We start from the raw sequence: 27,187 nt of genomic DNA on the forward strand, positions 1-27,187 counted from the left end.
TACTATTATATAGCAATAGCACTGTTAGAAAAGACTGAGGCATTTCTGGGAATAAGGGTTTGTTAGCACTCAGGGTAGGAGCTCGGGCCCTGAGCACAAGTTCATGTCTCTGTGTGCACACCCTGTCAGTTAGTATGCCCTTCCTTAGGCTCCCGAGATTCTTCTAATTCTTTCTACTTTTTTCCATTTGACAAATTGTTATTTGTTAACAGTTTTACTGACTGTACATTTAACATACAATACAATTTAATCATTCATATGAAAAAGAGTTGTGTAATCATCACCACAATTAATTATAGAATTTTTTTCTTCATTCTTGTAGTCATTGTTATTACCTCTAGTCTACCCCCATCCCACCCTTCCCTGCCCTACCACTACAGAACCATGCCCACATGCATGCAGTGTACCTCGTTAGCATTGTAAGGTGACCTAAGAGAGACAGGGGACAGCCATGGCTCCAGGTGAACATCCAAGGTAAGGGGAGCAGGCTAATGAAGAATAAACAAAGACACATATTTTAAGATGCAAGAACTATTATCAACTGAGTAGCCTGGATAAACGTTATGAGCTCAGGGTAGGAGCGGAGTTCGCTCGTACTTGTAAGGATAAAGAATATCCCGTAGAGAATGGGAGTCCTTTTCTGGCTCCCCTTCTCCCACAGGCCCTGAGCTGTCCTCAGGGAGCAGCAGCCGGTGTGATGCCGAATGGCAGATTAGTCTCTTCCCTTCCTTCTTCGCCTCCTTTGGCACTGAGCGATTCAACTGGAGTGGAGAACTAAATGACCCCCACCTCCCTGCCAAAAGCCTGGGTCATTTCATGGATGACACAGAAGCTTGTGGGAAGGGCAGTGTTGACAAAATGGCTTTGCGTTGAACCAGTCTGAGTAAGGAAGTGCTTAAATTACAACCCACTTTTGGCCAGGAACACTGGAGGCTGAGACGGCCTTCATGGTTGGAGACCAAAATTGTCTTCCTTTCCCCCAAATTATCCTCTGTTTACCATTCTGTCTACTTTGGTAAATCATTGTATCAGTCCATTTATTTTGGGTCAAAACTGAATAGTACTTTCTTTATATCCCTTAAAAAAGTCCTCTCTCATTTTTGAAACCGTGTTACTGGCACGTAACCCGCACATCATGCCCTCAGTCGCGTCAAGGAGAGCGGTGCAGTCATCACCTCAGTCGTTTTTAGAACATGTTTTCCATCATTGTCCTCATCACTGTTAGCTGCCCATTTCCCACACCACCCCCTACCATACGCCTAAGAAACCATTTAGATTCACCTGAACTTCTGGTTACCAGCTGAGCTCATGAACTGCACTGTCAAGGACCTCCTATACCTTTAGGGTTTAGCTATGTAGACCTCAGGTGGAGCTTGGCTCCTTAGTTCTTTAGTGTTGCTAAATCAGAAATGGGAGAGAGATGAGACTTTGCACCCCCAGAAAGAGTTACAGTCTCGGGACCCCGTAGGGGCAGGGTGACTGAGAGTCAGAATGGACTCAATGGCGTCAAGGCGTTTTCATATCAGAAATGTCATGAGTGAGTGGCTTTAACAAACAGGGATGTATTTTCTTACATAAAGGCATAGAAGTCCAATTTCAGGGCCCTGTCTCTAAGAGAAGATTTATCTTTCTGTAAACCCTAGAGAAATGTCTTCACTTAGCTTACCATTCAACTTACGCTATCTCTACTCAAGCTACTTGCTCACTTGGCTTTTATATCACACACACACACACACACACACACACACACACACACACACACAGGCTTAAAGCACATCCTGCTATCTCATTAACCTGGCAAAGAAAACCCATTCCCAACTGGGGTTGTAACCATAGATGTACCCCAGAAAACACAAAGCCATTGCCACTGAGTTGATGCTGAATCACATGGCGACATTATAAGTAAGAGTAGAACTGCCCCTTAGGGGTTCCAAGGCTGGAATCTTCACAGAAGCAGATGACTACTTTTTTCTTCAGCAGAGAAGTTCCCAAGTGATACCAAAGCCATATCTGGAAGAGTGGTAAAGCCACACACTTAACCACTTTGACACCTGGGCTCCACAGCGTGGGGGTTAGGATTTACAGCATTTTTTTTTTTTTGGAGGGGGTCACAATTCAATACCTCTATCTATTATCTCTAAGGACAGGATCTATCTTAGATCTCCTCTCAGCTCTAACACCCCACACAGGCCTGGTAGATAACAGATATTCATTAAATCGTGAATATTCCCTTAGGAGACCCATCAATGGAGTCCTGGCTTGTGTGGCAGGCCTGATGCTAAACACTCTACATGCTTTATTTCTTTTAACATTCCCAATGACCTTTGAAGATAGGGCATTGTTACTATCCTCATTTATAGATGTGGAAACTAAGTCTCAGCGAGACGGAGTAGTCCAAGTTCACAGAACTGGCTGCCAGGTGGTGTCACCCCATTGTGCGATGGGTTCCAGGTGGTATCCCCAGTGAGTGAAGACACACTACGGGGCTGCTGCCATGACTCTTGAGCAACATGGCCTCCAATGATATAAGAGCATAGCCGGCCTCTGCCGGAGAATATGCAAAGGGGAAGAGAGATTTTGAAGCAGGTCTGCTCTTTGGCTCTGATACAACTTAGAGATTTTACGGGGTAAGGGGGAGGAACTGGACAAATTCTCTTCAAGAACACGGAGAAAGGGCTCTGCTGTAGTCAGAACAGGAGTCTCCATTGCAATCGGCGATGATAGACTGGTTGTGATAACATTTCTTTCTCTTGTTTTCCCCTGCCCCGTCCCTCTCTTACAGGGGTTAACTCCTTCATGGTTTACATGGCCTATAAGGATATGTATCAAGTGTCCAACACAGAGGTAATAATCCATTTGTTGTGTGGTTGGGGTTAGCTGGGTTTTCTGGTTTTGCTGATGACCTTGACCTTTATCTGTGAGCCAATGTGGTCACTGGGGGAGACTCTTGAGCCAGAATGCTCACTGAAATTTTGCAGCACGCACTATATTTTTAAGTAAAGTAACAAGCACACTGTCTGTGACCACCTAGGCAGGGAGCTAGAATTCCCATTGGCAGCATCATTCTTTAAGGGGTAAGAGGAAGAGCATGCCTGCCTGCATTGACTGAACAGATTCCAGACCCTTGCTGCATGAAAATGGGGCGTGGGGATAATAAATATCCAGGTGCCTCTGACTCTTCCTAAGAAATGTGTGTCATGTGACTGTTTCAGACACATCTTGAATATGCATAAGCTATGTATTCCCACACCTCCTAGTGAAGAGAGGTGAATGTAAGAGGTAAAGATCTATTCGGAGAGACTAAGAGGCAGGAGTCCCAGCTTTGTCTCATTCCACGACCAAGCAAGCAAGAGCAGCTTTCTGAAGCACTTGTTACAGTGGAGCCTGACACTTGCTCTCAGCTCAGTGGGAAATAATTCCATTACACATGATGGTCAGGGGCAGAGCAGAGCACTGGGGCGCAGTTTGCCCAGCCTGCCTCTAGAAACTTTAGGTCAGTGGTTCTAAACCTGTGGGTCGCGACCCCTTTGGGGGTCGAACCACCCTTTCACAGGGGGCACTCGATTCATAACAGTAGCAAGATGACAGTTATGCAGGTCACCAAAATTAATGTTATGGTTGCGGGGTCACCATGAGGAACGGTATGAAAGGGGCGCGGCATTGGGAAGGTTGAGAACCACCGGTCTAGGTGCTTCCCCGTGACAGAGTTTCCTCGAGTTGCATTAGACCACAGTCCTTTTGGTGTGGCGTCCGTTAGTGCCTCTCTCCTCCCTCGGCAGCGTCCGCGCCCCATGCCGTGTATGTGTATCTGGATTTAGCCCTTGGAACATCCATCTTCTTATTAACAGCACCAGTGACGTGGGAAGGTGACACCTGCTCATTTCTATTTCAGCTCTACGAGATCTTCAGCTCCCTCGGAGAGCTGGGGGCCATTGCCCAAGTTCATGCCGAGAACGGGGATATCATTGCTCAGGTAACACAGCGGCGCCTCTGGGGTTCCGCTCCGTAACCCATTTCTTTCCTCATTGCTCCTCTGTGACTTGAGGCCTCCTATGAGCGAGGGACGTCATCAATGCGGCGGGCAGAGCAGGCCGACCACACTCCTAATCTAGGAGGGGCAAGTGCAGCTGGGCGAGGCAGAAGCAGTAGGAGCCGTGAGACAGACAGGGTTTTCAGATTTGACCAGTCTGTGGGGGTCGTTGCTGCAAAGGTTCTGAAAATGGGTCGAAGCTATGCGCTGGTCCCCATCCTAAAGGAACCGCCCTCGGGCTTCGCTTCTCTGAAACTACTAATCAGATCCAGGTCTGCAGAACTTGCTGCTCTGCATAATCAAGGATTGAGATCTTGGGGGTTGGGATCCTAGACATTGTATTGAGAAATCTGAGGAAGGAGTCATGTAAGTGAGGGCTCCGAGGCCCCAGTTGATTATTTATAAGGAAACAGAGAGCAGTCCTTGTTCCCTCTCCTGGGCTGTCTAATGGGATAGATGCGTAGTGCTGTCTGGGGAAGGTCTCTGTTTATCTCAGAAACCATCAGGATCGACCTCTGATAGGAAGGGGCAGCCAGGAAAGAGGAGTTAGCTCTCTGAGCCCAAGGGATAACATTAACAGCAAGGAACCATTATTCATCTTTTCCAAGAGTGTTGCAAGAGCCCTTTGGATCAGGCATTATGCTCGCTAGAGAAGAGTCCAAACAGATGTCTCCCGTCGCCTGCAAAGAGCTTGGGTTGTGCCTTTGTTTTAAAAGTTCTTTGGGATTCGGTGAATGTGGTCGGCATGGGTGTGTGAGCATAATGTTTAGACTGATATAAATCTCAGATCCCTTAACTTGTTAGCAGCAGTAGCCTCTTTTACTTTTTTTTCAAAAACTGCTGTAAATATATATAACACAACATTCGCCAAGTTTAACACTTTTCACATGGACGATTTCATTTTATTAGTTATTTTAATCTTATACATTTCTTTCATCGATACCTACTATGTAAACTTCCATTACCCTTCCTGGTAACCACTAATAAATTTTAGTGTCTTTACATTTATTGATTCTAGGTCTTTTGTAGGAGATAGATCATACAATACTTGTCCTTTTGTGATTGGCTTCCTGTGCTCCGCATCATGTTTTCAAGGGTCCTCCACTGAACATCATGGACTTTATTTCTCCTTCTGGATGAGTGTATATGCACGACACTTTGTCCACCCATCCCCTCATTGATGGATGATGCTTGGGTGGTTTTCATCTATGGATTATTGTTCAGCAATGAGCACTGGTGCCTCATATCAGTCGCAGTAGGTGAACACTTCCTAGTACAAACTAGGCACTGGTAAGAACTGAAGTCTCACTTTACCTTCTCCAGGCCTTGAGAGATGCCTGTTCTCTTCTCGACCTTATAGAGAATGTGGGGATGGAGGCTAATTAGACAAGCGACACACGGCACACAGCCAGGGCATGGCAGAACTAAATCTTAGCCCCTCAGGTGATGTGCCCCAGGAGGCCTGGTACATCCATGGTCCCTTGCCCCGACTGTCCAGCCCAAGTCCTCCACAGGACAGCAGTGCAGGGCTGCAGCTGTTGCGATTTCAGACTCAGAGTCTTGTCGTCCTGGTGGAAGATGAGAGCGCCACATGCGTTTTTTTTCTCTTATAACCGGGAGGCTGATCAGCTAGGTCCCGACGGCACTTTCTCTCACATCCCCATGTAGTTCAAAGAATGAAATCATTTTCCAGAGAAGGTCCAGATTTTTTGCTCCCAGTGGTGTTGAGGACATTCCTCCCCCTATTCCTCTTCCTCGTCCTCCTCCTCCGGGTTTTCAGCGCAGCAGCCAGAGGTCCTAGCCCTCATTCCAGCTGCCAATGGCCATGAGCTCTCCTTGCTTTTCCTGCTAGACTCCTGAGACAAACAGGCTCCAATGTAGTCCTTTCTCCCATGTCCTCTCTTTCTGGTGGCTCCTTGTCCCCATTCTGCCTCGGGAAGATCTGTTCTCTGTCAGGAAAAGAATAGGGCATTTTTCCATTTGGATGAGTTTTTTGTGTTTGTGCGTGTTTATTATGTTCAGCTTGAGCTGAGAGATTTTATCACATTGTCCGAATGAAGGCAGCTGCTGTGGCTGGTCTTTCTGCTTCTCTGCAAAAGGCACAAAAGAATGAGAAGACATTTCCCCCTTCCCTTGTGGCCCAAACAATGGCGACTGTGAATGTTCTAGTGCAGGGCAATCTGAGAGCAGTGTCTAGCCATTTTTTCAACAGATATTTACTATGCACCAGTGACGTGCTAAGTCTTAAGAGAAGATAAAAAAGACAGAAATCCCTTTCTTTATGGAGCAAGCTGCAATTATGTCGTGACCCAAATGGTGATGTGATAGAAGTTGTTATCACGGGGTCCAAGTGCCCACTGCTTGTGCATGCAAGGAGGCCTCTGGGGGCCTTTAGACCGTTAGACTAGTCTTCTTAACATGAGCAGTACATCCGCGTCTTTAAGCAGCACACGGAGCCTAAAGAGAGACTGCTGTTTTCCCTCTAGTTCCAGAGATTCTTATTCAGAGGTGAGAAGCAGAGCTCAGACAAGGAGCTCTGGCTGTGCAATGGGGAGGTGCTCAGATCCTAATGCAAAGATTGGTGGTTCAAATCCAGCAAACTTCCTGGCGGGCTGGGGAAGACCTAGCTATCTGGTTCCATAAAGATTACAGCCACGCTTAGAATTCACTCAACACACACAATAATAGAGTCCAAACAATTGCATTTGGAAAACTGACTCCCAGTGATCTGAATGTGCTTGGCACGCTCTGCTGCAGCTGTTGTGGTTCTGTGTCAGCTCTTGCCCCAACCCTCTGAAATGAGGGTGTCATAGAAGGCTGAAAGTGCTTTCATTGGCGACCTTAACCTCTATGTGATGTCAAGAGGTAGTTCAGTGCAGAAACTCATCAGGGTTGGGAAGAAATTTTGTTCCGTCCACATTTTGAATGATGAGCACAAAAACTAATCAACCCTTTGCTGTTGAGGTGAGTCTGACTCATGGTGACCCTCTTCAGCGGTTTTTCTTGGCTGTAATCTTTTTTGTTTGTTTGTTTTAATCATTTTACTGGGGACTCATACAACTCTTATCATAATCCATACATACATACATTGTGTCAAGCACATTTGTACATTTGTTGCACTCCTCATTCTCAAAACATTTTCTTAAATTTTTAACCTTGAGTTGAAGCTATTCTTTTTTTTTTAAATCATTTTATTGGGGGCTCGTACAACTTATCACAATCCATCCATCCACTGTGTCAAGCATTCTTGTATATACATTGCCATCATTATTCTCAAAACATTTTCTTTCTACTTGAGCCCTTGGTATCACCTCCTCATTTTCCCCTCCTTCCCCGCACCGCTTCCCTCATGAACCCTTAATAATTTATAAATTATTATTTTGTCATGTCTTTCACTATCTGACATCTCCCTTCACCCACTTTTCTGTTGTCTGTCCCCCAGGGAGGTTGTTAAATGTAGATCCTTGTGATCGGTTCCCCTTTTCTCCCCCATCTTCCCTCTACCCTCCTGGTATAGCCACTGTCACCACTGGTCCTGACGGGGTCATCTGTCCTGAATGTCCTGTGTTTCCAGTTCCTATCTGTACCCGTGTACATCCTCTGGTGTAGCCAGATTTATAAGGTAGAATTGGGATCATGGTACTGGGTGGAGGAAGCATTAGAGAACTAGAGGAAAGTTGTATGTCTCATCGTTGCTACACTGCACCCTGACTGGCATCTCCTCCCTGTGACCCTTCTGTAAGGGGATGTCCAGTTGCCTACAGATGGGCTTTGAATCCCCACTCTGCACTGTCCCTCATTCACAATGATATGGTTTTTTGTTCTTTGATGCCTGATATCTGATTTCATCAACACCGCATGATCACACAGGCTGATATGCTTCTTCCATGTGGGCTTTGTTGCTTCCCAGCTAGATGGCTGTTTGTTTATCTTCAAGCCTTTAAAACCCCAGATGCTGTATCTTTTGATAGCTGGGCACCATCAGCTTTCTTCACCACATTTGCTTATGCACCTGCTTTGTCTTCAGCTATCGTGTCTGGAAGGTGAGCATCATGGAATGCCAGTTTAATAGAACAAAATTTTCTTGTATTGAGAGAGTACTTAAGTGGAGGCCCAATGTCCATCTGCTGCCTTAACACTAAACCTATAAATATATGCACATAGATCTATTTCCCCATAATCATATATAAATATATTTACATATGTACATGCCTGTATTTAGATCTCTATAAATGCCCTTTGCCTCCTAGTTCTTTACTCGATTTCCTTTTACTTTCCTCTTGTCCCACTATTGTGCTCAGCCTTCATTTGAGTTTCAGTAATTCCTCTCGGTTACATTGCCCTTGATCAATCCCTACCAGACCTCTTACACCCTCCTTGCCACCGATTTTGGATCACTTATTGTTCTCTTGTCCCTGGGTTTGTTAATACCACTTTCTTTCCCCTACCACCCCCTCTCCCATGTCCCCCCGGAACCATTAGTCCTGTTGTTTTCTCCTCCAGATTGTTTATCCCACCTATATTATCTAGATGGACTTGCAGAGATAATAATATACACAAAAACAAGACAGAGCAAAGCAAAGCAGCAAAAGTAAAGAAAACAACAACAATGACAACAAAAAAACAATGACAAAAAAATAAACGTCTGTAAATAGTTCAAGGTCTGTTTGTTGACCTTTAGGAGTGTTTTCTGGTCCAGTCTGATGAAGTGCCAAGCCCTGGCCCCAAAGTCTGTTTTTGGTACTCTCTCGGGACTTCCTTGTTCTGCTCCCCTTGCCATTCTGTTGCATGCCCTTAGTGTTTCACCTCGGTGTGGTGGGGTCAGATCCAGTGCAATTCCCACACTGTCTCTCCAGTGTTGTCTTCTGTAGGGCTATGGGTCAGTGAGGGATGTCATGTCTCATAGTGGGGCCGGCCATATGGTCCTCTCTGTGCATTGGCTTCTCTGAGCAGGGATAGGCCAGCATGTGCTCCACTCTCTCTTCCTCCCCCTTCATTTGCTCCCGTGTGCTCTGATCAGACAGACATGTCACTCTCCCTGAGCTGTAGCTTCAGTGCTGTCCTCTGAAGTAAATTCTCCTCGGGGAGGGGCAACTGTCCACGTAGTTGGGAGTGGGGCAGACCCTTCAGACCTCTCTACTGGTTCCCTGCTTCTTTCACATCTTGGAGCACTGGGTTGAAGTCTGGTCCCTCTTTCCCTATGGAGATATAAACAATACCCTCCCCTTGGGTGGGTTAGTGCCCTGTTCCCCACCACCCATTCTTTTATTTCTCCCCCACCCCGTCCTTTTAAGTTGGCTATCATATGTACCCCTGGATTTGGTCTGGCCCCTGCCATACTACCTGGACCTCACCCCAGGAATGTTTGCATACAGTAGCTTTTTCCCTATGCACCTTTTGCATTTTTTTAAAGCTGACCTCAGCAGACACATGTTGTACTTGCCCTTTTGTGCCTGACTTACCTCGCTTAGCTGTAATCTTTATGGACACAAACCTCCGGGCCTTTGTTCCATGATGCAGGTGGGTGGATTTGAATAACCAGTCTTTAGGGTAGTACTCAAGCACAAATTCTTTGCCCCCAATCCAGGACAGCAAGGATTAAAAGGGGTTTGGGGGGTGGGAGTTTAACTATATTTACTTCTCGTATAAGTTTAACTGTATTACTTGCTTGTAATATGTGCATTTTCTTCCTTTTCCCTATTAATTTTTTACTTCTAACTTTTTAAAAACAAGCCAACAGCAACAAATAAGAGTTCTGTTTCTAGTGGGAGGAATAACTTCTTTTTAAAGTAACTCATAGTTACAGTGAGACAAAGCGTCATTGAGTTCACCCTCCCCACGCCATCTTGCACATCGCCCACATACTCCTCTGGCCACCCTGCTGGCTTGCTGGGGCACAGGTGTGTTGGCATTGGCTGTCCTCCCTTGAGAGTGAATGCCAGCAAAGCCACAGATATGATGGGCTAGGCTTTCTTCCAGTTCCAATTAGCTCATGTGTATGTTTAGTGCCTAGCCATCCACTTCTTGCAAGCCCATCAAAAGCCTTAGGATTTAGCCACCTGCCAAACGGCTCCGTCACTTATCCTGTCCTGTTTAAAGATGGTTCAATAGAGGCCAACATAACACAGATAATGTTGTTTAGAGGCATTATTTTGACTGGTTAAATTCTGAACCCATTTTTTCTAGACAGAGTTAAAGAGTTATGGGGAATATTAAAATTCATACCCCTTGGGGTTGCCTCCACGTGTTTGGGAGATCCTGGATGGGGCAGGAAAAATGCCTGTCTTTAATAGAAACACAGGTGTTTCTGATGCAGGGGTCGATGACCTATACTGTGGGAAACACAGTACTCCACTGAGAGCTCTATGCCAGCGGGTCTCAACCTGTGGGTCGTGACCCCTTTGGGGGGTCAAACCACCCTTTCGCAGGGCTCGCCCGATTCATAACAGTAGCAAAATTACAGTTATGAAGTAGCAACAAAAATAATTCTGTGATTGGGGGGGTCAACATAATATGAGGAACTGTGTTAAAGGGTCATGGCATTCGGAAAGTTGCTAGGCTACTGCTCTGTGTAGTCAGGGGCTTAACCCAGAATGGAGCACAAGCAGATATATTATACATTGTGTTGAATGCATGGACCCTGAAATGAAGGAATTCATAAACAAGCACATTAACCAAATGCACCTTCATATCACTAGGCTTGAAAAAGATGGAGAGTACATGAGCTGGTGTGACATTTGATGGACAATGTAGAGGACACATTGATACTGCCAGACTGAGTCCTTGTGTAGTAGCACGCCATCCCTAGATAGCGTTTTCTTCTTTTAATAACATCTCCAGTCTATTTTGCAATTCCAAATACATTCATTTTCACAACATACACATGTCTATTTTTCTCTTTTTCCACTGAGGGTCTCTGAGCAGGGCACACTGCTGAACTTCTCCAAGACTCCCTTGAACTCATTTCAGAACTGTCTATTACCATTCTAGGAACAAACTCGGATGCTGGAAATGGGGATAACTGGCCCAGAAGGCCATGTACTGAGCAGACCAGAGGAGGTAAGTGGCAAAGGCATTGGAGGAGGTGGGAGAGGGAGAGAGAGCAGTAGCAGCCGCGGAAGCTCTTTTCTTTAGCAATAGCTTCCAAGAGACTTCTGGCATCACCTTCTAGCCGTTTCTACAGCTCACTATATACTGGGTTTGAGACCACCTTTCCTGAATACCCCTCCCCCCCAAATGTACATGTGAGCATCCTGAAAGGTGAGGGTCTATGAATACCACACAGCGATAATGCAGTATATCTTTCAGAAACCACTTCAGGTGGTCCCTAGTTCAGAGGTCCTGAGGGAATGAGAGAGTTATACATAGAGGTGCTTGCTTCTGACCGCTCTAAAGATAACGGAAGGGAGAATGTGCCGTACAGCCATGCAGTCGGAGTGAGGCTTTGCTCATCCCTTTGCTAACCAGTGGCCATGGAGACAAGTTCACAGCTGTCCTCCCTTCTACGACATTCCATGGCCTTCCCACAGGGTGTTGACCACAGGGGGGAGGTTGAAAGGATTTTTCCTAGGTGCCATACTTATCCATTGGTCTAAGGTGATGGTGTCCAGGTCCTCGTGTGTCCCATGTCTGGGTGGTGGTCTGAGTCTGTGCTCCGCAGTTATAGAGACACGGAAAGCTAACAAGGAGCTGAGTCCACAGGTCTGGGATGGCGGGAACTCGAGCTGCTGGCGCAGGGCCTAGAGCTGGGGATTGAGGGGCTGTACGGCAGATGGCAGATTGGCTTTGGGAAATTAGCCTTAGTCTGGACCTAGCCCCAATTCAAGACCCTGCCTGTCCTATCCCTGCCCTGTCATTCCAAGTTTTAAATTCTATAAATGGTAGAAGAAGCCAGAATCAGAAATGACTGCACTTCCATTACCCATCTGAAATGGTATTTTCAAAAGTCTTTGAAACATTAAATGCAACACAGAGGAATGAGTGCGGAATAGCATCGAGGTGCAAGGGATTTTCACAACCTCAATATAGTTGCGCAGCCAGTACCCAGTTTGAGCAACATTTTCAGCATCCTTGAAATATCTTTGGGTCCAATCATGTGTTTCTAACCATTTGAAAGAATTTACAGTTTTGTGATCGGGATGTGATTCACACAGCATTTCCAAGAAGCCTCTCTATCGTGTTGATAGCCCCAGGTCCCTTCACAAGGGCTCACCATGAATCAGAATGACTCGGTGGCAATGAGCTTGATTTTGGACAATGAGTTTGGAGCCCCAGGGGTTAAGTGCTTGGCCTCATTGAAAGGTGGGTAGTTCAAGTTCACCAGTCACTCTCCTGAAGAAAGATGCGGCACACTTCTGCCATCAAGGTCTTTAGCCTTAGGAACCCTATCGGGCAGTTCCACTTGGTCCTCTAGGGTTGCTGGGAGCTGTAATTCAGTCAAGAGCAATGGGTTTGGGTAGGGCTTTCAATGAGTACGTTCTTGTACCCAGCACTGTGCTATCATTGCATGCACTGTCCAGACTGTCCTTGCCAGGGCTCCGAGAAGTTGGCTTTACTGTGCCAATTGAGCAGCTCAGGAAGCCGAAGCCCAGAGAGATCATCCCATTGGACTGGGATGCTGGAAGGACTGGGGCACTGGGCACAGCACGAGCGGGCCAGTGTGGGCAGCATTACCTGTGACACTTGTCTTAGTCGCTGGTCACTGTAGAGATAGATGTGTTGGCAAGATGGGTTTTTCCAGCAGCAGCCAGGGGATTTCAGAGCAAAGGCTATTTTTGTTCCCTGGTTTGTTTTTTCAGCCCCCCCACCCCGCCCCCATCTCCACCCTTTCCCAGTTCCGTCTCCTTTTTAGTAGAAAGCCTCCCCACCGCAGATCTCTACAACCTTGGAAGCCTTGTGGGTGAAGTTGGAGGGTGATGTAACTTTCCAAAGATAGTCATGTTGTCAGCACACTGGAAAACCTGCCGTCCAGAGAGAGCCAGAGATCAAAGGGGCCTGCCGGAGGTCACGGGGAGCTGAAGTGGTCAGCAGGGGTGTGAGGAGGATGGAATGAGCACAGGAGGAGCCATTTTTTTCAATTCTCAGCACACCCAGCTCCATCTCCAATGAGTGATACCAGTGATGCCACTCGGGGAGCTGGGACCCAAGGCCGTGAGATAACCAGGCACTCACCTGTGTGTTCACAGGCCTCAGGGCCTCATCCACCCGGAACAAAGTGCAGGCCAGGGGTGCGGTCCCCGCCCAAGTGCTCAGAGCCTGGACTGTGTCCCAAGCACCAGGGTCAGGGACTGGTTTGTATTCTGTACTAGCTTGCGTCTGCAACCTATTTTGGGCCTTTTATAAAATGCTGGGCCTCACAAGCTTACCACCCAGGCAAACACTAACTGTTGCTGATTGAAAGGAAAAAAATGTCAAATGCCTCAGCTCTGGGGCTCGTTGGCAATACTGGTAGCACCGATTCTCTGACATTTGGGAGAAACTGGGACCAGCAATAGTACCAGTGGTTATCCGTACTATTGTTATTATTATTCAGGGCTTTCCTTGCCTTGAAGTAGACCTGGATGCACTGACCTTGTCCAGGAGAGAGCTCATTGCCTTACAAGGTTTAGCCTAATCCGCACAGCAGCCACAAGACTCAGGGTCTGTTAGTGTCCCAGCTTTACTGAGAGGGAAATGAAGCCTTGGAGGTCCGTGAGATCCCCACGGCCAGTAAGTGGCAGACCCTGGAGTCGGACCCAGGCCATCGCAGAGGATGCAGCTATCTCTGTTCATAAAGTTGGGAGCAGCTCATTATTTGTTACTTACTATAGGAAACTGTGCCAATTAGCCATTAGAAAACATGAATTCTGCATGAGGGTGGCGTGGACGAGCTGGGTAACAAAAGAAGGCTTTGTGCCGAGCAGCCTGAGAATTGTTGTTATAAGAACTGCTTCCTGGAATTAACCCTTTGCTGATCACTCAGGGCTACAGGGAAGGGGTTGGGCCAAGGGGATGCCTACGGGCTTTGCTGGTTACTCTAGGCCCACTGACGTGACTGTGTTGTCTCAGAACATCTGTCCTGGGGTGTTTGGGAACAAAAGACTTCTGTTTGTATGTAGCTTTGGGGACAGTAGACTAAGGAATAGCTCCTCACGTTCACTAGCTTCTTCTCTGGGCCAGACATTGCTCTCCCACGGCTTTATTTACACTCTCCCTACCTACATTACACACGGTGAGGTCATCAGTGGTAGAGCTAGGAAATGGTAGACTTAGAGTTTGGATTCTAGACTCTTAACCTCTGCACCGCACTGCTCTCTCTGTTTGTGTTGGCAAGGAAGCAATGGGTTTAAGAGGCTCATGTTCCTATTGACTCGTGGGGACTTTTATTTTGCAGCTGGAAGCGGAGGCTGTGTTCCGTGCCATCACCATCGCCAGCCAAACCAACTGCCCTCTCTACATCACCAAGGTCATGAGCAAGAGTGCAGCTGATCTCATCTCCCAAGCCAGGAAGAAAGGTGATTTGTGCTGCACGCATGTCCGCATGTCAGGCAGGCCAGGCGGCTCCTTGCATCCCTGTTTGCCATGTAGAGGTGCCACCTGTTGTGCTTTTCAAAGGATCACCGGCAGTGCGGTGAGCTAACTGTGCGGCTGCGCACCTCAACGGCAGTCCTTTGAACCTGTGAGCAGAAAGAGAGGGCATTCTGCTTCCATAAAGAGTATGGTCTGGGAAACCCCACAGGGTAGCTTTACTCTGTTATGTAAGGTTGCTGGGGAGAAAGAGTTACAGTCCCCCAAACCCACAAGTGGTATTTGGGGGTCACTGTGAGCCATCGAGTGAATGGGTTTCTGTGAGTTGGAATCAACTCTTATTTCAGTGTTATTTATTTTATTTTAATGATTTTGTTCTGGCTTTGCTCGCTGGGTGTGTTAGGCCAGGTTGACTAGAGAAACAAATCCAGTGACACTCATATATGTGTAAGAGAGAGTTTTATACCAAGAAGGTATTATATATCAAGCAAAAATCCCAGCCCAGACAAGATCAAGTCTATAAGTCTGATACTAGTCCACAATTCCCTCTTCAGGATCAGTCAGCAACATGCAATGATGCAGGATTCAGGAGGATCACAGGTTGGCAGGTGCAGAAACACCCAATGTGAATCCAATAACAGTGGAAGGGCCCTGGTAGCCATCAGGGTCTGCCAGCAGGAAGGTGAAGGCAGAGAGAGGGGAGGAGGTTCCCAAGACCTCTTAATGAGAAGGCCATTCCCTCAAGGAGTCACCATCAGGCTGTGACCTAATTGACAGGCTAGACTCCACCCCTACACTTTTATATATCTTCAAGTTTACGTGAAATTATGTAACTACCTCACTAGGAAACTCCTCAAACATCTTAGCTCATTTGATCCTCTTCACATTCTGTGTGAGTGGTATAATCTTAGGATTTTTCCTATTGAGCTGATGAGGAAACTGAGGCTCAGGAAGGTTTGCCTAAAATGTTGTAGCTTGATACAGTTATTTTTTCATTTTTCACTGTTGGGTCACATTATGAGCTTTATGAATAGGTATGTTAAGGCAAGGAAAAAAACCTTACTGCTATAGGGTCCATTCCAACTCAGCAAAAGAGTAGAACTGCCCCCTTTGGGTTTCTGAGCCTTTGAGTCTTAAAGGAAACAGATAACCTCATCTTTCTCCTCAGAACGGCTGGTAGATTCGAACGGCTGATCATGTGGTTTGAGCAGCTTGGTGCTTAGGTGACTACACACTAGGGCTTCATAATGGATATATTAGTCAAGCGTACTTTGGATGTGAAAATATCCAGCTACAACAGGCGTAAACAAAAGTAAATTATTGCATATACATATTTCAGGTACAGCTGCATCAAGGGGTTTAAATGATGCTAATTTTGGACTCTGTCTCCTTTCTGCTTTCTTCCATTGACTTCGATTCTGCTTTCCTCCATTGACTTCATTTTCAGGGAGATACAGACCAAACAATGACATATATAGATGCCAGGAGACACTTGCTGTCCCCAGTGCTTGGTGGGGGTATTAATAGAGTGTGCTTTCTCTAGCATCTCAAGCCGAAGTCTCAGGAGGACTATGATTGTTTTGGCGTGGATCATGTGCTCATCCCAGAACCAATGAGAGTTCTGCAGTTGGCATACCTAGACTTTGGATTCCATTTCCTCCATGAACTTTTCGAAGCCCTCTTGTCTGCCATCCTGAGCCACACCAGCTCTTTTTGGAAAAGGGTTGAATTGATTTCCAGAATGCATCTTCCATGCAAGGTCTTCATGACTGGTTCCCAATTGCTGTGGAGTGTATTCTGACCCAAGAGGACCTCGGGTAGATCAGTGTAGATCTGAACTACTCTCCCGGTGGCTGGATGGGCTTAAATCTCTAACCCCTTGGTTTGCAGCCACCAATGGCACCTCAACACACACCATCTTCATGGCACGTGGACGTCTTTCTCCATTGTTCTCATTCTACGTCTTAAAGCCGTGGCTGTGAACCTGGCCTTCCCTGGTTTGCTTTATGCCTTGCTGAACTTTACTCTCGCTTCAAAAGTCTTCTTTCTGCTTTGGGTTCTGGTCCGGAATGGCTGACCTGTTGGGTTCTGGTCCGGAATAGCAGTTGGGTAAATGAAGAGTCTGGTGGAGAAACGGGAAGCACAGGGGCTGTTTTTCTTGCAAGAGGGAATTCACCAGGCTCCCTTGCGTGGTAGCTACTGCCGTGGCCCAGTGGCATTGTGGCGGTAGAGTCATCCACCATGAGTGGCTCATCTACCCGACTCAGAACCCATCTGTCAAGCTGAGTGGGAGGGCTTAGGAAGCTAAAATTAGTCTCAGCTAATTGATGCCTAAGTGTTCGCTGCCTGGCCTCCTGACAAAGGGGGTCTCCTTCCTGCAAGAGGGGAGTCCTCCTAACTGTCTAGAGAGTCTTCCTTGCTTGCAGATCCGGGGGCCCCTCCTGCAGTGCCCTGCTCACAGTATGTCAGCTGTTTACCCTCAGTTTTTAAATGCCTCAACGGGCACGGTGGGGTGGTTCCCCTGGGTATGAGTCATCTGGTGAGAATCAGGAAAACAACCCAATGCTCCTTCCCCTTCCTGGAAAAATGCCATATGTATAGGGGGGGGCGGGGAGCACTGATGGTGGCGATGGCCCAGGTCTCACCATAACCACTAGCCACACTTGCCCTCACATACCTACATCCTGCTGGGTCCCATTCTCAGGATGGGCGGGAGGCCTCACAGACAGGGTGTCTCCGTTAAATGCTGGGTTCTATTTCATGCTTTCTGGAGAAAAATTCCTCACCCTTAGCCTTCTGGTGCACATGTCTCAGGCTAGAAGAAATGAGTCAGCTGTGTCTCCAGGGTAGAAGGGAGGCATTGTTTCGGTGATGAAAAACTCCCTGCTGAGACTGAAGGCAGGAAACATGAATTGACGTTTTTTTTATGGAAAGCAACCGGAGCAAACAGCTGAGGGAGACAGAGTGGAGCAGCTTCACTCTTCCCTAAATAGAGAATCCTAATGTGTTTACTCTCCAAGCACTGATTTATGACTCTGCATGGTGGTTCAGGATTAATGTTCAAAACTCAAACTCATTGTCGTTAGGTCAAGTCCCACTCATCGCAACCCTGTGGGACAGGGTAGAACTGTCCCTGTGAGTTTTGGAGACGGTAGCCCATTATAGGAGTAGAAAACCTCCTCTTTTCCTGAGTAGTTAGTTGTTGGTGGTTTCAAACTACGGGACTTATAGTCAGCAGCCCACTGTATAAGCACGACACACCAGAGCTCCACTAGACTAAATGGTAGGAAGCCACGACTGAACAAGCACTGGCTACATGCCCAGCTCTGGGTTAGAAGATTTAGATGTATTATTGTGTAGGATTCTCAAAGATCTCTGGGAGGTTAGCATTATTATGCTTATTTTTCAGACAAGAAAACTGAAGTGTAACTTGTCCAGGATGTCCTAGCTGGGAGAGCTAATATTCAAACTCAGATATAATTATAGTTGCTGTGTCTCCTATACTCAAGATGGTCCTGGAGTGAAGGGGGTGGTTCATTCACTCCTAAGATAGCAGTTGTTTTCATGAGATCTTGACCTCCATTGCTACCTCCTTTTGTGACCTTGAACTGGGAGAATATTTTTGGAGAAACAGAAGCACTCAGCAGTCATGTGTGGATCCTTTTTGTTTCCACCTAGCAAGCAGGGCTGCCATCTAGGAATTGCTTTTGCTCGCTCCTCCTTTTGTCTGTGGCAGACATCACTAATCTTAAGTTTGCTCAAATGAGACCAGAGCATCATTAGAAATTTCCTCTCCATGGAATTTCAGGTAACCAGTTACCAGTGGATTAGGGTTAAAGCAAGACGTAACCTGTTTGTAATTCTGGCCCCAGTGCCTCCTCGGCTTGAGAGGAGGGTGGGAATATAGCCCTTGAAGAGTGAAGCGCAATAAGCCCAGGGCTAGGTGTGTCCTCTTTGGCCTGAGATTCTGGTCCAGAGAAGCTTGACACCAAGCAACTTCTATGAGCCCGAGTGGCCTTTTGCATTAATATCTCACTTTTAAAAAACCTAACAGATAACCACACACACCCCTCCAGGGGGAAAAACAATGGACACTATGGGGGAAGGGAGACAGCGGTCGATGTGAGATATGAAAAGAATAATAATTTATAGTCTATCTAGGGATCGGGGTAAGGAGAAGAGCTGATACCAAGGGCTCAATAGAAAGTACATAGAAAGGGCTCAAAAGAAAAGAATGATCATAACATATGTACAAATATGCCTGATACAATTGATGTATGGACTGCAATAAGAATTGTAAGAACCCTCAGTAAAATGATTAAAAGAAAAAACTTAACAGAGGTTTAGATCTTTTCTTCATGCCTTGGTGTGAGCAGGGAAGCCTCTAAGCCAGACATAGGCTCCAAGAAGTTAGCCTTTGCCGTATTCCATACCGCCATGTGTCCTGGAGGAAATCACTCCTTGCCCTTAGGTCAAGGAGGTGCATGATGAGGACAAAACTGGGAGCCTCTCAACCATGGAGATGGACTTCACTCTGTGATCCAGAATATGTTCTTGTAGCCACAGGTTCTAGCTATTGCCAGTGATGTGGGTAGATGTGGGGCATTTGTCTTCTTCAGTAGGAAAGAGTAAGAAGAAAGAAATCTGAGTGAACTGAGCACTTACTGTGTGCCAGACACTTCACACATGCCAAATCCTTTCATTTTCACCATAAACCTGAGAAGTTCACATCTTATTTTTTCCCATTCTGTTTTTGCTGTGGCTGCTGTTATCAGGGGCTGCCAAGTTGATTCCGACTCATTACGTGGATTCTGTGCACAGCTGGGATGCATGGCTGTCCGGAGGGCAGAGGACCCCGCACGGTTCTCGTTACGTTTGAGCCCACTGTTGCAGCCATGATGTCATGCCATCTCATCGAGAGCCTTCCTCCTTTCCGCTGTCCCTCCACTTTACCGGGCATGATGTCCTTGTCTAGACATGGGTCTCTCCTGAGGCCAGTGCCAGAGTACAGACCTGTCCTACATGGTTCCACCTTTCTGAAATGAGTGTGAGCCCTGTAACAGAACCCAGCTCTCTTGTGTCTCCAATTCTAATTTGCACCAAGTGTGGGAACTAGAGGTGTGTCTTCTAATCAATGGCGCCATCTAAACTGGGAAATACAAACTTGTCTCCACTTAGCAGAAAGAAAAGCGGAGTCTGAGAAAAGGTGGGAGCCCTGATGTGCACCCAGGCCAGCCTGACTCCAGAGCTACGGCCCTGACTGGGCTTTGGAGGGATGCTCATCTCAGCTGAACCCGCTGCAGAACATTCTTCATGCAAACCTGTTCCCTGCCCTTTCCAGGAAATGTGGTCTTCGGCGAGCCAATCACTGCCAGCCTTGGCACAGATGGAACCCATTACTGGAGCAAGAACTGGGCCAAGGCCGCTGCGTTTGTGACATCGCCCCCTCTGAGTCCTGACCCAACCACTCCTGACTACATCAACTCTTTGCTGGCCAGGTGGGTTCAGGCGTTGTGTGGAAACACCTCGAGACTGCTGGAATGGAGTTTGGAGCAGCCACATCCGTTAGCTAGATGAGGGGCTCGAGTGAACATTTCCATTCATGTAGCTCGTTCCCCCGATGACTCAATAGTCGCCTTCTTTGCCATGAGACCAAAAGAACTGCAAGGTGCCTAGTACCGTTACTGATCACTTTGCTGCAGTACAACAATCCTGCTCAACGGTTGGGGGTGGGTGGGGGGTACAGAGCAGAATTTCAAATTTGGGCTCCAGACTTTCTTGATGCTTCATGAACCCTCCCAAAACTATTTCCTTGAGATAATCTCTAAGCCTTAAACCCCCAAATATCCTCTGAGACCTTTAAACCAAGCAACATCTTAGTATTCGTACTCTTTGAAGAACTATGTGGGATCAAACTGCCAGCAGTAACGCAAAACACGCGAAAAGAAGGGACAGTGAGTGACCGGGCAGGAAGGGCGAGAGCAGCTCCATGACTTGCGGTGATTGGTGTCCCTAGATGTACGTACAGGTTGTTGACTTAGGGATGCCCTTCGGTGTCTGTTCTCAACAGGGACAGCGACAGCGACACAATAAAATGAAGTGAAAGAATTGTCTCTCCCGCAGTGTGGAGAAGAGAAATAAATGATCCCCTCTCATGATTTAGAAATACGGTGGTAGTAAAACCCATACAGGAGACCTGGGCTCATTCCCAGCTAGTGCGCCTCCGGGCCAGGCTCTTCTGTCCATGGAGCTCTGCTGCTCAGTAGAGCTTGGCTGAGTTTTCAGAGTAATACAGAGTAGGAAGAAAGGCCTGGTGACCTAAGTATAAAAATCAGCCCATGAAAACCCTATGGTCACAATGGTCCCCTCACATGGAGTATAGGGGCTCCATGGGATGGGGCCAACTTATTAGCAGCTAGCAATAACAGCAATGTCAATCATGGTTAACAGCAGTTGATGAATGTGTGCCAAGTACTGTGGTAAGAGTATACACACTTGGCCTTACTCATTCCTCTTAGCAACTTTGTGTGTGAGGTACTGTTACCACCATTTGACAGACTCTGCGACAGACTTAGCGATTGAGCCTCGCTGACCTGAGTTTTCCCAGCTGGTCATGATGACCACATACCAACATTTAGAGGGGGACTTGTTTCCAACTGACCTCTGCTGGCACATCAGTCATAGCATGCATTTGGATCCCAATTATTTTGTGACAAAAGAGATGCTCTAATCTCACTGCCTTTCCCAGGAGAGAAAGAAAGTTACCTAAGCTCAGACAGCGAGTAAAGAAGTAAAGCAGGGATGCCAAGCTCAAGCCCGCAGACTCCAAATCCTTACACTAGACCACACCCGCTTCTGGTCCTACAGGGTGTCTCTAACCACATCTCCCACTCATGCGGAGTTTCTCTCTTTGGCAGTGGCGACCTCCAACTCTCTGGGAGTGCCCACTGCACCTTCAGCACTGCCCAGAAAGCCATTGGCAAGGACAACTTCACAGCCATTCCGGAGGGCACCAATGGTGTGGAGGAGCGGATGTCAGTTATCTGGGACAAGGCTGTGGTAAGGGACGGAGGGAATGGGAAGATGGCCAGAAAGAGAAAGGCTCACTCAGAGCCTCCCATGCAGGAGAGGTGTGACAGTGTTCATGTAGTGTCCTCCTCCCTGTCTCTCAGATGGGTCAGCTATGGAGATGAAGCCTCTCATACTTGCTCAGGTGTGTCTGGGACCAGATAGCTCAGGTGCTTCAGAATTGACCTTCTAGATCTAGATTATTGAATCCTGAGGTCTAGGATTTGAAGAGGCCTCCTTATCTAGACTCTTAAAGCCTAGAAAACCCCTATGAAGATCCTTCATTTAGACTCTAGATTCTAGAGGTGTGGACGGTCTGTGCTTGAAGCAGAAATAGTGCATTCAAGTATTGTCGTGTCGAGAATCTCCTGGTTTCTTTGGGAAGGGATGTATGTCAGTCACTCTAAATATATCGAGAAATGGGTTTATGCATAGACTGCAGTCATCTTACCCAAGAGTTGATGCTCTTCCTAGACTGAAAGTGTGTGGACATCCAAAGTGACTGCTTTTCAGCGGCTTCTGTCTGTATGGCCCGATGGCAATTTCCTGGGCAACTCCACAATGCCTGAAAGGAAAGAGCCCCACAAATCAAGACATTTGTAAGGATCCTCATAAACCTAATACTTCACCCGTTGTTAGCTTGATCATGTCCCTTCGTTTTCTTTTTAAAAACCCAGAAGACAGATTCCTTTTAGAGCCAAATGGAATGGATAGGAATGAAGTAATGCCTCAGACATCTGCACAGTGTAGACCACTGAGGTTCCATCCCCGTATGGTTTCCCAGAATCGGGAAAGCTGGGTTTGAAGGTCAAGTCTTTACTATTCTCCTAGTCCTTTTGTTTTCCAAAGGAGAGGGAAATACTAGTATGTTTGTCTCATCTCCTTGTTCTTGCTTAACTTTGTCTGTTTTTTAATCCTATTGAAGATTTATGAATCTATCTGTTATATGATTTACATATCATTTCATTTCCAGTATGCTTGAGAAAGAACACCGGGCAATCAGAAGAAACTAACACAGTAAAGAAGACAAAAATCAGTCTTACATCCCTAATGCTAGACAAACCCTGTCTGTTGGACATTGTTCTTCCATATTGATCCTATGCACATTCAAATACAGACACCTATAAGTAAAATGGAATCATAAACATGTTTGTGTTTTGTGTGACTTCTCAACAAGACCTTTTGGAATGAGAGGGCTCAGAGAGTAGGAAACACATGCACATATCCCGACCGCGAGCATCTCAGTAGTGGTAACACCCACCAGAGCCCGGATGGCATAATGGGCTAAGCACAAAGCTGCTAACCAAAAAGGTTAGCAGTTCAAACCCACCAGCCACTCCAGGGGAGAAAGAGGTTGCAGTCCATCCCTGTGAAGGTTACAGGCTAGGACGCTCTCCAAGGCAGTTCTACCCTGTCCTGTAGAACCACTATGATTGGAAAGCAGCTTCGTGGAAATGGGTTTGACTGGGCTTCATGCCCATCATGAGTCACGGCTTAGCTGTGTCACCCAGATAGCCACCCATGACAGCGCCTCACGTCCTAGAGGCCCTGTGCTCACCACCGCAGAAACCCCTCGATTTTAGGGCCTTTGTAGTCACCCTGCTTTGAGCTCAAGGGCCGCACATTGACAAACCTTCTTTACTCTTGATTACTACCATACTAGGCCACGGGGAAGATGGATGAAAACCAGTTTGTGGCGGTGACAAGCACAAACGCTGCTAAGATCTTCAACCTATATCCTCGCAAGGGAAGGATATCTGTCGGTTCCGACAGCGACCTGGTCATCTGGGATCCAGATGCTGTGAAGATCGTCTCTGCAAAGAACCACCAGTCGGTGAGGCTGGAGCTGAGTCTGGTGGGGAAGGCCAGCAAAGCCCTTGGTCAGGAAGAGACCACCTGTGTGGTGCATGCACCATAGCAGTTTACACCAGGCTAGGTGGTCATCATCTCAGTGGTTGAGCGCCCCCAACGTTGATGCATCAACTCAGACCTCCCAAAGTGGGTCAGCAAAAGGTCTCTCCTCCTCATCGGCCCTCGGGGACAGAGGCTGGCAGAGGCAGGCTCCTTTGCTACATGTGCTAGCGTTATCGCAGAAAGGGAAACAGTGTGGTAACTGGTGCACCACTTTCTCTTCCATTTGATTGACCACAGCTCATCAGATGGCGATGCCAGAGTTCTGGAGGGCAGGGATCGCCATGATGCTTTGTGAATGGAAGGAGGAAAGAAGCCTAGAATTTCCTCATGAGGCATTTCCTGTGAAAGATGGGCACACCATGTCAGCCTGGTGCCTGACAGAGAGGGGCTTAATACTCGTTAGTAAAAGATAGTAAAAGTAGCTACCATTTTAAAGGGTTTATGTTGTTCACACTGTGCTATTAAAAATTCACTGTGCCGAATTTCACTGCACTGACTAAAACTCTTCCATGGAAAGATGTGCTCATTCTTCCCATTTAAATCACTTGCACAGAGTCACGCAGTGAGTAAAGGTTGAAGTGAGGATTTGAACCCAAACAGACATGGCTCGCCATTTTGTAATAATGCCATGATTGAATAATGAAGGAAGGAGGGGGAGGGGGGAAGCACCATCTTCGGAGATTACCGTCCTTGCTTACGTCTGTATCATATCACATTTTTGCACTGACACCTAGCTGGAGGGAACTCCAGCTCCTCTGACTCACCTGCCCACCCAAGGCTTGCTTGTCACATCAGCATCCCTGACAGTGACCCACCTTCTCCCTCAACACCGCCAGTGTCAAAAATCCACTTCCACATAAGGATTTTGCTGAAGATGGGGCACCTTTCTCTCTCTCTCTCTCTCTTGGGATGTCCAGTCTTTACTTAGCAGGCATCTGTCCCCTGGTACTTTCCACCCACTGACCAGTTGCTGATGCAGCTAGCCCTTTCCTGATATGCCCAGAGTCCTAGTTATCCAATGCTGCTGTTGCAGAAATGCCACAAGGGGATGACCTCCACCCAGGAATTTATCCGCCCTCAGCTGAGAAGGCTAGAAGCCCTTTTCAGTATGCTGACCCGTGAGCAAGGCTGTCTTTCTCTGAGGTCTAGGTTCTCAGGGCAAGGACCCTGTGCCCTTGATCCGAGCTCTGCTGTCTTGGTGGCAGTGGATCTTCTGAGCGCTTCTCTCTCCTTTAGTCTCTTAGAAGACTAAGGGAATCCCCCCACATTGGACCAGGGCTGTGGTAGACTTAGCCTGGTGTGTCCCACCTTAATCCTTTTACATCAGATTACATCTTGGTGGTTCCTTTTATGACTGCCACATTGCCTTATTACATAACTGTCAAAGCACGGAGAATTATGGTCCAGCCAAGTCCATTTGGGGGCAATCTAATCGAGGCCACGATACGTGGTGAACCAGGTGCTAGCAACTCTGGACGCAGGATCCCGAGAGGGACCGCATTCCTCTTTCTCTCCTTCCTATGCACCCTGACCTGTGTCCCTCGTCTCCCCACTCTCATCTCTAGGTGGCGGAGTATAACATCTTTGAGGGGATGGAGCTTCGTGGGGCTCCCCTGGTTGTAATTTGCCAGGGCAAGATCATGATGGAGGATGGCAACCTACATGTGACCCAGGGAGCCGGCCGCTTCATCCCTTGCAGCCCGTTCTCGGACTATGTCTACAAGCGCATTAAAGCCAGGAGGAAGGTAAGGAGCAGGTTGAGCTCAGGGTCCCATTCAGACATGGGGATAATCATGGAATCGACAGGGATCTGTCAGTCCTGGTGGCACTATGGGTCAGCACTGTACTGCGAACTGAAAGGCAGGTGAAGTTGTGGAGTGAGGGGGGCGATTCTTTGAGTGAAAGATGAGCCTGTCTGCTCCTGGAAAGACTTACAGCTTCGGAAACCCTGTACAAGACCCCTCGGCTTTGGAGTCAAGTCAGCAGCAGTGATGGGCGCGGTGTTACTAGGAGTCCCTAGCTGATGCCGTAGCAACATGCTCAGCTCAGAACCATAACGTTGGAGATTTGGCTTAAGCCAGAGGCCTGTTGGAAGGAACTTCTGGAGATCTAGTATTACAAAGTCAGTCATTGAAAACATTGAGAAGTGCACATCTTCTATAACCCCATGGGGTCACCGTGAGTTGGAATCAAGTCTACAGCATGTGTGTGTGCGTGCACGCGCGTGTGCACTTGTCCTCCCGATCTTCATAAAGAAACTCACAGCAGTGGCACAAACTGAATGTACTCTAATGCTGGGTTTCAAAAAAGCATGAAGAACGATTTTCCTGAGCCCTTTCCTCCCTATTTTCTAGTGCTTTTGTTTGGAAAAATTTTGAATTTTGTCAGAATAATCTATGAAGATATATGTGAAAAAATTATTCTTGAAGACATAACATTAGACCTACAGCTCCCCCCACTCATCTGTGGTGCTACCACCCAGTCTAGTCTTGTTCCACATGGGCAAGCGGTTGTAAGTCTTGTAGCTGAGTCTGCGCCTGTGAAGAAATACCGGCCAACGGCTGGGCATGTTGGCAGCAGGGATATAAGACAAACCAATAGAGCGGCTCCTGTGAGCATAAGGGGTGAGCGCTGTTTCTTTTCAACATGCCCACTAACGTCTCCTTCAGCAAGCCTCAGGTCACCTGCATGTAACCACCGCTGTGGAGACCATTCTGACTCATGTCAGCCCTCTGTGTGTCCGAGAACTGTGCTCCCCTGGGTTTCCAATGGTTAGTTTTCGGTTGTAGATTATAAGGCCTTTCTTCTGCGACTGGATAGCTCTTAAGTGCTTGACCATTGGCACCAGCCAAGAACTAGCCATAATGTGACGGGGGCAGATTAGGCCCCAGGACTGTGAAATCAGAGTCTAGTTCTTACCTCATGTATGAAAGCAGGGAGGCAAGGGTGCCAGGAAGTGAGTGAAGAGGATCCACTTCTGAAGGTCCCCGGTTGAGTTTTGATAGAGAACAATGCGTAGAGCAGTGGTTCTGAAGCTTCCTCATGCCGTACCCCTTTAATACAGTTCCTCGTGTTGGGTAACTCCTCTTCATAACTGTCATTTTGTGGCTGTTATGAACTGGGCGACCCTGTGCTGACTTAGACGCTAATAGCATCCAGCTGCTCCCCTTCCGGCTCACGCTGCCCTGGCCGCGCCCTTCCTTCCCTGAGCACTTTCCCCTTTGTTCCTATGCACAGTGCCTTCCTGGGTGGGTGATGCTGCCTCCTCAGCGCGCCTCTGCATCCTGGCCCAGACCAGCTCCTGTGACTCTCAGACGAGAACAGATTTCTTCAGGAGTCCATCACTGACCACCTCAGTGGTCACTCTACATGGCACCTTTCTCGATCTTGTACTACTTCTCCCTTCCTTAAATTATTGCTTTTTTAAGGTATTGGCTGTATCTCCGCCCCCCCCAAAAAAGCAACAACAACAAAAACCCTCACTGCCATTGAGTGAAGGCTGACTTGTAGAAACCCCTTGTGGGTTTCTGAGACTGTAACTGTTTACAGGAGTAGAAAGCCCAGTCTTTCTCCCTCGGAGCTGCTGGTGGTTTCTAACCGCTGTCCATGTGGATTGCAGCCCAACGCATAACCACTACACCACCAGGACTCCTACCAGTACATGTCTAT

At 47.3% G+C, this 27,187-nt stretch overlaps 1 protein-coding gene across 3 annotated transcripts in view; it reads left to right on the plus strand.

Moving 5' to 3' along the window:
• Positions 1-27,187, plus strand: part of DPYSL3 (dihydropyrimidinase like 3) — a 163,892-nt gene that overhangs the window by 132,945 nt on the left and 3,760 nt on the right. For all 3 annotated transcript variants that reach the window (XM_004696703.2, XM_004696704.2, XM_045284859.1), the window contains exons 5-12: positions 2,783-2,844; positions 3,893-3,973; positions 11,021-11,089; positions 14,403-14,523; positions 19,878-20,034; positions 21,454-21,595; positions 23,268-23,438; positions 25,084-25,263. In XM_004696703.2, coding sequence (XP_004696760.1) covers positions 2,783-2,844; positions 3,893-3,973; positions 11,021-11,089; positions 14,403-14,523; positions 19,878-20,034; positions 21,454-21,595; positions 23,268-23,438; positions 25,084-25,263 — 983 coding nt within the window. The remainder of the gene's footprint in view (positions 1-2,782; positions 2,845-3,892; positions 3,974-11,020; positions 11,090-14,402; positions 14,524-19,877; positions 20,035-21,453; positions 21,596-23,267; positions 23,439-25,083; positions 25,264-27,187) is intronic.

Source organism: Echinops telfairi, unplaced genomic scaffold (assembly GCF_000313985.2).
Source record: "Echinops telfairi isolate 266 unplaced genomic scaffold, ASM31398v2 ScPeMD7_7469;HRSCAF=8507_0, whole genome shotgun sequence".
In the NCBI taxonomy this organism is placed as follows: domain Eukaryota; kingdom Metazoa; phylum Chordata; class Mammalia; order Afrosoricida; family Tenrecidae; genus Echinops; species Echinops telfairi.